At 35.6% G+C, this 13753-nt stretch overlaps 1 protein-coding gene across 1 annotated transcript; it reads right to left on the reverse strand.

Annotated features, from left to right (window-relative positions):
• Positions 1-10866: 10866 nt before the first annotated feature.
• Positions 10867-12120, reverse strand: LOC137716854 (L10-interacting MYB domain-containing protein-like). The gene is made up of 2 exons (XM_068456218.1): positions 11694-12120; positions 10867-11618 (listed from the first exon to the last, which is right to left on the reverse strand). Exons 1-2 carry the CDS (start codon positions 12024-12026, stop codon positions 11043-11045), a joined length of 909 nt encoding a protein of 302 aa, XP_068312319.1. The 5' UTR covers positions 12027-12120; the 3' UTR covers positions 10867-11042.
• Between the last annotated feature and the right edge of the window lie 1633 nt (positions 12121-13753).

Genomic DNA, 13753 nt, shown 5'->3' on the forward strand with positions numbered 1-13753 from the left:
GCCATGAAATTCGTTTTCTATAGGGATATTGTGTGTGATTAGCGATTGGTGGAGAACGATTTTGAAGGTATTTTCTTCATTTTATTTTTAAAAAATATAAAATTAATTAAATTATGTTGAAATTATGTTGTGAAATTATATTTATATTATGTTGTTAAATTTGTACATGACATACAAATATGTGTTGTGATGTATGGAGTTAATTGTAATTAACTTCGTACTTGTTTTTTTTTAGTAAAACTTAGTTTCCCCGTTCAAGGATTAGTTGGATTTCGCGCATGGATGCGAAAGCATGACTACGGTCCAATTGATTCTTGAATTGTCCTATTATTTGGACAGTTTGGGAATGCACAGTTATGGCGCGTAGTTTATGGTTGAAGGATTAGGTTTTGGTTGTGGGAATTTTGGTGTCATCTCTGTATGTTCTTCGGGTGATACATAGGAATTTCATATCTACATCATCCATTTGAAGAATTGTATCAAGATGCTACCGAAATTCCTCCACGTCGAAATCTAATATGATGTAGCCGTAATTTACGTGACATAACTTTGCATTCCTGAATAGGATAGGGCCCTTACTGGAGGGATAAGGTGACAATATCATTTGTATGAAGTTGTTGTGATTGTTGTACTGTTATTGTGGTTGCAGGAATTATGGACAGAATGTGGATACAAAACCTGAATAGATGCGTGAACGAATATTTGGATGGAATCGAGGATTTTATTGACTTTGCACGTGCACACAACCCAAGTGCAACTAGAATCCAATGTCCATGTAGGAGGTGTAACAACACGTTAAGGGACACAATTGAAAATATTCGATTTGTTTTAGTAAGGAATGGAATGGTAGAGACCTATAATACTTGAAACTATCATGGGGAACAATTAGACAATGCTTCGTCTTCAAACGCCACAAGAGTGGGCAATGTGGATCCTAATGAACAAGTCATGGATATTATAAATGATGCTTTTCCATTTGCATCAACAAATACTAATCAGGAAGGGGAAGATAACGTGCATACACCAATGGACAGTGCAGAGTTCAAATAATATGAACAATTATTAAAAATGCCAACCAAGAGTTATACCCAGGGTGCGAGAGCTTTTCAATTCTCATGGTCATTGTGGAACTAATGCATGAAAAAAATTGAGTATCGTATGTCGAATCAGTGTTTCGATTACTTTTTGGAGGTTTTCAAGAGAATGCGTCCAAAGGATAATTCTTTGCCGAAAGACTAAAGACATGCGCAAAAGGTGTTGAATGGTTTTGGATTGGGTTATGAAAAATTCATGCTTGTAAAACAATTGCATTTTATTCTATAAAAAGAATAAAGCATTGGATAAATGCCCTATATGCAATGAGTCAATGTTCAAAATGACATCTCATAATAGAACGACTAAGATCCCATAAAAAGTCATGTGTTACCTGCCTTTGAAACCTAGGTTGCAGTGATTGTATAGGTCGACACATACTATCGTAGACATTAGATGACATAAGGAAAAAACGGGTAGACGACGATGTGATTAGTTATCATGTAGATGAGGAGGCATAGAAAGAGTTCGATCGAACGTTCCACAAGTTTGCTGCCGATCCTTGTAATGTTAGATTGAGACTTGCCACTGACAGATTCAATTCGTTCGGGGTTCTAAACCAACACCACAGCACTTGGCAGATTTTCGTATTTCCATATAATTTGCCACCTTGGAAATGCATGAAAAAATAATACATGATGATGACTCTTTTGATAACTGATGATCCTGGTAGGTCTCGATGTTTACTTAAGGTCGTTGGTTGATGAGCTAAAGGATTTATAGACAAACGGTGTGCGCACATACGATCAGTGTACTGGGAAGAAGTTCACTTTGCGAGCAACAATTATGTGGATTGTGAATAATTTTCCCGCATATGCAATGGTTTCTGGGTGGAGCACTAGGGGTTATATGGCATGCCCTATATACAAGGATAATGTAACATCTGGTTGACACGCCGGAAAAATTTATTACCTTGGTCATTGGAGATGGTTGCCATGAGACCAGGAGTGGAGGGAAAATGATAAAGAGTTCGATGGGAAAATAGAGTCTCGCCTCAGACCTAGAGAATGGTCTGGTGATCAGATTTTGGAACAGCTTAACAGTTTGGATTTTGCTTCATTCGGGAAAATAGTGATTAGGACTAGACCTTCTACACATATGAAATGGACGCACAAGTCTATGTTTTTTGAGCTCCCGTATTAGTCGAAACTAAAATTGAGACATAACCACGATGTTATGCATGTTGAGAAAAATGTATTTGACAAATTAGTGGGCACCATTCTAGATATCGAGGGCAAGACAAAGGACACGATCAAAACTCGTCTTGATTTGGAACGAATGGGAATGAATAGGGATAGTGATAAAGCCATAAGGGATCTTGCATTTTTTTTCCATGAAATAGAATGACAAAAAAGAGTTTTTAAACTTTCTATTGTCTGTAAAGTTCCCGATAGGTATGCTATTATTCATTACAATGTCCAAGGTTTGGGAAATGTTATAACTTTAGGGGGGGTTCTGCCGAAGTTTTGGTATAATTTGTAGTGTTTGTTTAACTTTTTTTTATATTTTTTTCAGTAAAAAAAAAAAAATACTCGGGGACCTTATCGCCAGTTGAAGACAGTGAAGGTCACCCGGGTGACCAACGGACGTATCACAATTGGCATCGGGCTGCACCAACGGCAGAGCAGTATAGCACATTGGCCCACGACATTGGTCACGTCGTTCATACATATTGCCCTATGGGATGGAAGTCTTGGAAGGCGATGCTAGATGAGGTGATGACGAAGGTGTGCAATTATTTGTCGGTAAGTATCCTGACTTTTTATTACTTTTTTCCTTTAAAGTTTATATATTTATATTAATTAATGTATGTAATTAATTTGTTACATTGCAAACGAACTACAATTTCAACGACATCAACGACAATATGTTGGCGTACGTCAACAAGCTTTTCGCTGAACAGTACAGGCAGTGGAAAGGCGACCTGCACCAATATTTTTAGACATTTTCGTAGGTCGCTCTTGAGGAGAGTTACCTGAAGGAGTTTGAGGACAGGGAAGAAAATTGGGTGTGGCTCTGCAGTCATTTTCAAGAGCCCGACTGTGGTATTTTTTTTTTTTTTTTTAGGTCTAAAAGTATTATATGTTTCTTATTAATGTTTATCGATTTTTTTTATATTTCATTTAAATTACAACTAATACGTTCATTTTGTGTATAACAGAAGAAGGCGAGAGCCAACAAGATCAATCGGGAGAAGAAGACTATTTTTCACCATTCGGGTTTGAAGCCCTTCTCATATAGGATGGAGGCACGGCGGCAAGTAATGATAAAGATTTTCATATTCAATTTTTAATATGTTAGTAATATTAATTTTTTTTTTGTACTAACATTTTTCTTATCTTGTTTTATTCAGGGGGGGTTCAACCTGGGGATGAGTTGGTCGAGTCCCTTCATGTAAGTATTCTTCAATTGTAATCACTATCTTACACATTCAAGTATCATGATTATTATTTCAATGTTATTATTAATATTTCATGCTATATTACACAGGTGACGATGATGGAGAAGAGGCGATTGGTTCGTCAGGAGTTCGCCTCCCAGCTTTCTCGTAAGACTTCGATCGAGTCCGTGGATCCCCCCAAGGATGCAGGGTTTCAGATCCTTATAGACATCTTAGATCAGACTTTTAGGAGGAGGCCAATGAGGTATTGTTGGGGGATGAGGAATGCCCGATGGTGGGAACTTAGAGCCTCTTCATCCTCGCAGTCAAAGGGCGATGTGACAACTTTGACAGCAGAGGTAGCCGGCCTTAGGACCGAGCTCGCCTCGTATAAGAGCCAGATGTCACTGATTGTAAAAACCCTTAATGAGTCAGGCATTCGTCTCTTTGATATTTGTACCCCGTCAATGTTCGAGCCCCTCCAATCCGAGCATGCCCAGAACTCTACCCCTTCGACCTCTAAGCTTGTCCTCAACCTTGAGGCCTTCTTGCCCCAAGCTTTCTAGCCACCTGCGAATGATGACCTCGTAAATTATTCCACCTTATTTTCTTAGTTTTTTACTCCCTTACTTTTTAAACTTTTTCCTTGTACATACATTTTATTTTTATTTTAAATAAATTATGTTTCTCTTCATTACATTTTTTAATAGAAATTTAATTTTATTATTTTATTAAAAAATTAAAACCATAAAGAAAAAATAAATTAAATTTTTTTTTTTTTTGCACGACGAATACCTTTGTCTTGCATAATTTTTTGCGACTAATTCGTTTTCGTCGTGCAAGAATAACATGTCATCGCGCAAAGTTTTTAGAGACGAAGATTAGTCATCCCATATATGTATCCTGGCATTTTGTGCGACGAATATATTTGTTCCTAAAAATTTGGTGTGACGAAGGTGAAACCGTCGCGCATTCTTCTCCACGACTAATGTGTTTATTCGTCATGCGAAGTCTTTCTTCATGATCTTTGTGCGATGGATTCTGCACGATGAAGTTTTCGTCGCGTAGATGTTTTTGCAATGGAAATATGCTTTACACGACCAATTTGTGTTCGTCGGCCTAAATGTTAAACGTAGTAGTGACCTAAATCACAGTATTTAGTCGAGTGCACCAAAATATGTAATCATAGTATCTATTTGAATGCACCTACATCATAGTACCTACACGAATGCACCTAAATCATAGTACCTACACGAATGCACCTAAATCATAGTACCTACATGAATGCGGTACACAAATGCAGCTAAGTCATAGTACCTATATGAATGCACCTAAATAATAGTATTTAGTCGAATGCATCTAAATATTCGTACCTTAAGTTCCATGGTAAAAAACAAGTGATGGCATTACAATATACTATATACATAGCCATCTTAATTTTAGAAAATGAATTACTAATTTCTAGAATATGAACTAAAATTAGTTTGAAATTGGAATGAGAATTAAATAAATAAAAAAATTAAAAAAACCTATTGCATAGTATCATATATATTATACATCCTCAAAACAAAGCTATAATAAATGACGTCCTATGATTTTTAAAAATAAAAAAATAAAAAAAATGGTCTTAGTTACAAACATTCACAAAAGGGTATAATTGGAAAAATAAAACAGAAACCAACAAAGAAATAAGTGACAACCTAATGTGGAATAATGTAGGCTGACGTAGCTATTTGCCCAGAGACTTAATTGAATTGTTAATATTGCATAGGGTATTATCCTAAACTAAATCTTTTTCAAGAATTAATATCTAGTTTTCTATAAATATCATCAAATTATGATATTGACCTAACTAAATGTGGCAACATATTATTGGAGGTGTTGGATATTATGGTTGTCACATCAATCATCAACAAGACGGAAAAATCATATTAATGCACGGTCCTTAAAGTCAAGGACAACATTTTTTATTTTTATTATCAATCTCAAACTGAGATGTTAGGTCAATCTAACAAACCAATTTTAACTAAAATCCTGTAATAATATAATAGTATTTCCAACAAACTAACTAAGAGAGGACCTTTTGGCTATTTCAAGATGAAACAAAGCAAAACTCAAAAGTGTCAAGTCCAGGTCCAAATAACGCAATGAACAGTTTCTCGCTAGATTTAGTGATGTAGGAGAGAGAAGTTATTTTTCTTCTATGCAGTTCCTATTGATATGTCTCCCTTCGAAAGTAACAATATTGTAGATTGGTTGTTGGCTGGCGGATGCGTCAAGGTCTAATATCTGGGGAGCAACAACAGAGCGATGAGATTCTTCAGCTTCTGAGTGGGAAAGCATCTAGGTCCTCAAATATGGATTGACACACAGCGGAGTGACAGACCGATCGACGGAGCGATGATATACTTCGACATTGAGTGATGGGGTTTCTTCGATTTCCGCGAGTCAGCTTCTGAAGTTTATGGTTGTCAACTATTGGGTTGATTATGGAAGAGATAAGGGAGAAGGAAAGGTGAGAAAGAGTACTTCACGTGAGAAAATTTAAAAATTTATAGAGAGCTTCACATGTCCAATAGCTTAACTAAAGGATACCTTTGTTACCATTTTTCATCATATTCTGGACTTTATTTTTTAATTCTTAAATAGAAAATGAAAAAGTTATCTCTCAGTTAAGTACAGAACAAATGTTAAAATATTAGTAAAGAGACACAATAAAGATACAAAAATGGACACATCAGACCCTTGGCTATAAAAAATTAAAGGTGTTGGATTCTTAAATAATAAAATACTATAGTGTTTGTTAAAATAGAGAGCCGCTGGGAATGATAAGTTAAATTCACTAGCTAAATTGTTAAAAAAAAAAAAAAAAATTCACTTGCTAATTTAGTTTTTTTGACACTACTCAATAGCTAAAGTAACAAAAATTTAACATTTGTTGTTGGAGATGCTCTAAGGCTATCTCCAACCCAAGGTTGGAAAACCTCAAAATTTAGCCCTGCATTTTCAACCAGTCATCTATATATATGAGGTTAATTAGTTTTTTTTCTCCAACAGTAAGAGACCTATAATTCTCACCATCAACTTTATAATTTGTTAAATTTTTTTATTTCATTGAATTTTTTTTTCTAATAATTTTGGAATTAGTTTTTGTATAATCTATCTTGTTTATTTTTACAAACATTTTGATATAAAAAAGATTCAAACTTTGAAAAAAAAAATGTTGGTGTATTTTCGAGTGGGATTCATATGATGAACAAATGGATGAGTATTTATAGAGTTTTGGTGTTAGATCTGATTGAGATTAATTAATAACACTGTTCTAAAAATCTCCACTTAGCGCCGCCTGGGCACTAGGCGGCTGGTCACCGTCTCAATTAATGCCTAGATGTTTGAAAATTAAGAAAGAGCGCTTAGACATACTGAGGCACCCGCCTAGCCTACCAAGATTCGCCTAGGTTGCGACTCACTTAGACAAAAAATAGATAAATTTCATTTTGCATTTTATTTTTTTCAATAAATTGTAAGAGACTTGTTGAATACTTAAATGAACACACATTATATACTTGTTTTCCATGTTTTCATTATGTTCCAATGACACACCCTAACCAGATCGAGGTGTGACTGGCCACCCGGGCCCCTACCACATCCCGGGCTTGACTCCACCGTAGCACGATATTGTTCGCTTTGGGCCCCGACCACGCCCTCACAGTTTTGTTTCTGGGAACTCACGAGCAACTTCCCAGGGGGGCATGGTCGGGGCCCAAAGCGGACAATATCGTGCTACGATGGAATCAAGCCCGGGATGTGGTGGGGGCCCAGGTCGAGATGTGACATCCAATAACTCATAATATATATGTCATTCTATTTTGTAGTTTATGATGAAATTATATATATTTTAAGTATAAATAGACACTTATTTACACGACATATAATAGATTTAATTAAATCCGCTTAGGCGCTCGCTTGGCTGCTTAGGCGCTAGGCCCCAGCCCGCCGCCCGACTAACACCTAATGTCTTTTAGAACCTTGATTAATAATATTATTTTGACCGTTGGATTTTTATTTGAGCTGTTAGATTTTTTTTATTGTCAAATGGATGAGTATTTATAACCGTCGAAAAAAATTTAAAACTGACAGTTGGATTGCAACGGTAAAAAACATTAAATAACCGTTGGAATCTGATGTAGTTGGGCACACCATATCGGATCAAAACTCAGGAGCACGTGTCAGCCATTTGATGCCAACATGGCTATTATTTGGGTAGCAAAAGAGATGTTTGTCGTTTGCTCGCCTGCAAACAACCTGTCTGCTATATTGCATCCAATGCACGAGCCCCAACCTTGTCTGGTCACTTCCTTCCCTCATCCATCAAGGAGGGAGAGGGACGGATAACAGACCCAAATTCCGACCCACAAGCACAAAATTCCATTTTTTCCAACCCAAAATACTTCCTTGGAGATGTTTTGGGCTTAATTTTTGGTGTAGGATTCTCTCCCCCTTTTCTCCCTCCCATCCCCTCCCCTTCTATTTGAACTATCACGATTAAGTCACTTCAATATCTTTTAATTTTTTTTTTTTATAGAGAACAAAAGACAAAATGAAAAGTATGAGATGAAAAGATAGAAGGATACATGAATAAGAGAGGAGAGAATCTACCCCTCAAATTTTGAGTTCCCTTTCCCATCCCCTTGAAGACAGACAAGGATTGTCTGCCTTCCCACTTCCGATGCCCTTCCGTTCCCTCCTGCTCGTATGGTCACGGTTAAGCCACGTCAACATTTTATATTACTATTTATTTTTGTCTTATTATCTCTATAAAAAAAATAATATAAAATATTGACGTGACTTAACCGTGACCATATAAAACAAGAATGCACGAAAAGGCACCGAAAGTGGAAGCACGGACAATCCTTGTCCCTTGAAGACAACCTAAGGACAGCAATGAATTCATTAAAATTAAAATGTTAACCATGACCAATGGATTTACTATTTAGGCGGCCAGCCTTTTCATCCTCACAAGGCCCACCCATTCATCAAGTCAACTTGTATCAGCCGATTGTTTCATTTTTATCTCGTTTCACACGTTTTATTAATTAATTAATTAAATTAATTAAATGACGCTACAACGCTAATTAATGTCTAGGGGCAAAATCATCTTTTCACACTAACGTTACAAATAATTCGGGACGGGCTGTCACAATAATTCTCACCATCAACTTTATAATTTGTTAAATTTTTCTATTTCATTGACTTTTTTTTGCTAATAATTTTGGAATTAGTTTTTGTATAGTCTATCTTGTTTATTTTTACAAACATTTTGATATAAAAAAGATTCAAATTTTGAAAAAAAAAATGTTGGTGTATTTTTTAGTGGGATTCATATGATGAACAAATGGATGAGTATTTATAGAGTTTTGGTGTTAGATCTGATTGGGATTGATTAATAACACTATTCTAAAAATCTCCGCCTAGGTGCTAGGCGGCTGGCCACAGCCCCGATTAATGCCTAGATGTTTGAAAATTAAGAAAGAGCGCCTAGACTTAGGGCTGGTTTGGTATTGCTGTGCTTTGAAAAAAAGCTGCTGTGAGAATAAGTGGCTGTGCTGTGAGAATAAGCGGCTGTGAAATAAAGCCAGCAAAGTGTTTGGTAAACTTTTTTGTAAAAGTGCTTTTGGAAACAAAAAGCAGTATCATAGTGTTTGGTAAACTTTTTTGTAAAACAGCTGTGACTGTGTGAAATGACCAAAAAGGGTATATTACTAGATGTGCTATTAATTTAATTTTCTTAACAAATAAAAGTGAATTACTAAATATATTTTATTTTTAGAAGAAAAATATTTATAAACTTTATCTTAAATATTAATTAGTATGACAAACTACTTTAATAGAAATATTTTAGAGTGAATAGCTAGGATTCATTAGTACAATATTGTTAATGTACTTGAAAGTAGTCTAATTAGATGCATTCATCAAACTTGTTGCTATTCTATTTCTTAATGCCTCTATCTCATGTGATCCTTCAACTTGATAATTTTGATATTCATCATCATCATCATCACTACTATCGCTTTCTTCACAAAAGTCCCTGGGGTCATCAAAATGACGATCACGTTCAGAATGCCTCCGTATGTAGTTATGAAGAGCCATTGTAGCAATGACAATCTTCACTTGCTTATTGAACGGGTAATTAGGCATATCCCTTAAAATTGCCCATCTTTTCTTCCATACCCCAAAAGTTCGTTCAATGATGCTCCTAAGAGAAGAATGTCTGTGGTTGAATACCTCTTTGTGACCCGTTGGTTCGGCACCCCTACGAAAGTCCGGGAGGTGATATCTTTCACCTTTATATGGTCCCAAATAACCTCTCATTTGTGGATACCCCGCATCTACCAAGTAATATTTTCCTGACAATTGAAAATTTGTTTTGTATTGTAATAATTATACAAAGCAAGTATGTAAAATGTTATAATAAGAGTATGAAGATTACCATTTGGAGGCTCAGAAAAGTTTAAATTTGGATTCCGTAGCACGGATAGAAAAACCCTTGTATCATGTGCAGTGCCTTCCCATCCGGCACAAGCAAATGTGAATTGCATGTCAAAATTACATGCAGCCATAACATTTTGAGTCGGTATTCCTTTCCTACCAATGTATGGAACTTGATCCGGAGGTGGTATTGAAGCCTCAACATGCACTCCATCTATGGCACCAATACAATCCTAAAAATAATAATATAAAAGAAAATTGTCAACCTACACTTATAGTTTGCAAATAAGTTAGAATACGAGTCAAATTTTACCTTAAAATAAGGCATGTATCTTGTATCTCTCCTTATTTCTGGGGGAATGCCACGAAACTCCGAATCCATTGGTTTGATAATATCTATTGCCATCTTACATACGATATCCAACATAGCACCAAAATATCTACTAACAGTCTCACCAGAATGTTGAAATCTCTCTTGAGCTAATCTATTTTTTACACCATGTCCCAACATATGCAAGAACATTCCTAATATTTCAGTTGCATTCATTTTCCTTGAACCTTTCAATCCATAATTAGTTTGCAAGTCATTGGATAACCTATAAAAGACATCTTTGTTCATCCTAAACATTCTATAGCATCGCACATCATTTCCTTGCAGTACTTCCATCAACCAAATATTACCTGTATGGGAAGAATTCATACATGGAGTTTTGTGGACATATTTTAAATAATATGTTTCAACAGCTCTCGCTACAGCGCATATAATTAGACCATCCTCCAACTCCTCAACATCATCATCAGAGGTGTTCATATTGAATATACCTGTAACCTAACACATAATTCAACATTCCACAAGTCATAATCCAACAACCACTAAGAAGTCATAATCCGACATTCAAGAACAAGTCAATCCAACGTTTAACAAGAAATCATAATCCGACATTCAAGAACAAGTCAATCCAACGTTTAACAAGAAATCATAATCCAACATTCAATAAACACAAAATACAAGCCACATTCAACACATAGTCTTAATGCAAAGTACAAACTACACAAAGTTCTAATTCATAGTTATAGCTTCTTATTGTTCTTTGTTGAACATATATTTCAACCAAGTGAGCTGAACTTCAGGATCTTGTATCGTAGTAAACACCTCTCGCTTCTCTGCAGAACAAAATAAACATGTAGCAAACAACCATAACTCGCTAGGTGGCTCACAACCAGGCAATTGTGCAACAACCGCTAACACTTCTGGAATACTACTACCTATATGCAGCGACCTCATCAATGAGTTTGCAGAACTCCTAGTTTCATAAGCTTCAACAAGACGGTCAATTTGACCACAAAGTTTTGCAGCCCCTCCAATTTTTTTCTCCTTCTTATCAACCTTCTTCTTTTGCAATTCTCCTTGGTTAGCCGCTCTTTTTTTTCCCTTCCTACTTGCTTGCCTTAGATCCTGCATAGTCTCAGTTTCTTCCTCCTCATATGAATCAATTTGTCCTACAGATTCCTCTCTTGACTCTGGTGGTAGTACTCCAGATGAAGGTGCCCAGGCATGTTCACCGGTAGCAATTGTACTCAAGAACATCCTATCTAACTTGTCCTCCATCTCAGGACTAATGCCTTTTTTTCGCAATTTTCCATATTCTTTGTTTATCTACAAGTACGAAAGAATATGGTTAATACATATTGCATGATATCATAATACATATTAAAAGATAAATACACAAACCTGAATTTTATTGTTCCACCACTCCTCAGAGGCATCAACGGTACCCTTGCTTGAATTCCACCCTAAGCCAGTTTCTTTACCAACTAATTCTTTCCACAACTTCCACTCATTTTTAAGTGCATCCCACTTATTTTTCAGTTGCTTTTTTTCATAATCATGCCCTGTCTCTGCCTTGAAGTTAGCTCTAATATTTGCATATCCTTCTTTGTCAAAGTGAGTGCCCGGACGATGTCCGGCCTCAACCTCCTTGATGCAAAGATCACAAAATATTGATATATTGTGCGCATTCCATGTAGCTACAGGATTTGACGAAGATGCCCCCTTCTTTGCCATCGATACCAACTACTGATTTGTATATATACATATATATATATATATATTAAAACACGAACAAATGATATTGTAATATAACCAAGAAATAACCGATAAATGATCCACATACAACTACAAATACATTACATCACAAAAAATAACCAAGAAATAACCACATACACTACATACATATAAATACACACATACACTACATACATATGTATATATAAATACACTACATGATCCACATACACTACATACATATAAATACACACATATATATATAAATATATCAAGAAATAACCAATAAATATCTTCTTATCTTGGATCCTATTTATTTGTATTTAGATTGGAATTTTGTCAATGTCAAGTTTAACTCTTGTTTACTTTTCATCACAAAATTCTAATTCTTATTTGTAATTGGTAAAAAGAAAGGGCTCACGTATGGAACAAAGATGACCGTGGCATGTAACAAAACCAAATGGATCGTCGAGGATTGCCCCAAGACCTCCACCCAATGCAGAACTATATATTATACAACATATATATTGTAATTTTTTTTTTTTTAATTTCTTAGTGCCTTTTAACTGATGAGCTTACTAGCGTTTGTGTCATCCATCTACATTTACGGTTAATTAAAAATTAACATTTTGTGTTATGGATGATCCATCGATCGATCGATGAATGATTTGTTTGTACTATATAGATCGAATTGACAATCTCACGGTAATTAATGAAAATCTTAGATTGGTCTTAATTGATTAGTTTTGATTGTGTAGCTATGTCCTGGGTATGAAATGAAATGCTTAAAGGAATTTAATTCGCACCACTGTTACTACCAGTAGACATTGATCGAGCAGGAGGTAGGAAGCAGGGAGTGCACTGCACTCAAAGAAATATAACATGCTTGTGCCAGCAAAGTCAAGCTTTTCGGCCAACTTTTGTGTTCGATATACTTTTGCCTAATTACTCCATGCAACTAATGAAAACAAATTACTTGAGCTTAATTATAAGATAATCCTATGTTTTAATGTTAGTGTGTGGTGGTTTCCAATCCACTACTAGTCCGTCATGATTTCTTTTTCCGCAGTCATTTAGCTAAAAACACATGCAGGACCACTCACAGCTCCCACAAAGTGAAATCGCCATCATTACTAGCTAACAATTTAGCTCCTATAGAATAGGTTCTATAAAACTTATAGAATTCCTTCTTCAGTATCTCTCCAAATTAAGAGTAAATTGTTTGGTTGTCTTCTCTTTGATGTTAGACCTACGCCAATTACAAGAAGCTTGCGGCTATATGTTTGAGTAAGGAATTTATAAGTCCTAAGAAATTGAAACTAAGTTATAAAGAAAGGGACTACAAAATGTTAGATATATACAAAATGGATCACATGACTCTTTTTATTTCACATGATGGATGAATATACATGACTACAACAAGATTGGTAGTACTCTCTCTATAAACACTCATGCACATATATAGCTGGTCAAAAGTATAATAATTACTCTTCCTCATACTTCCTTGCCTGATATGCAGGTGCGTCTACATACTGACAGAAGAAGAACTTGTGTTCCACCAGGCTTCAAATTTCACCCGACAGAAGAAGAACTTGTGGGTTACTACCTGAAAAGAAAGATCAACTCACTACATATTGACCTAGATGTCATCGTTGACATTGACCTATACAAAATCGAACCATGGGACATACAACGTACTTAGAACCAACTTAATTTTAACATTTGCA

Source organism: Pyrus communis, chromosome 15 (genome assembly GCF_963583255.1).
Source record: "Pyrus communis chromosome 15, drPyrComm1.1, whole genome shotgun sequence".
NCBI lineage: Eukaryota > Viridiplantae > Streptophyta > Magnoliopsida > Rosales > Rosaceae > Pyrus > Pyrus communis.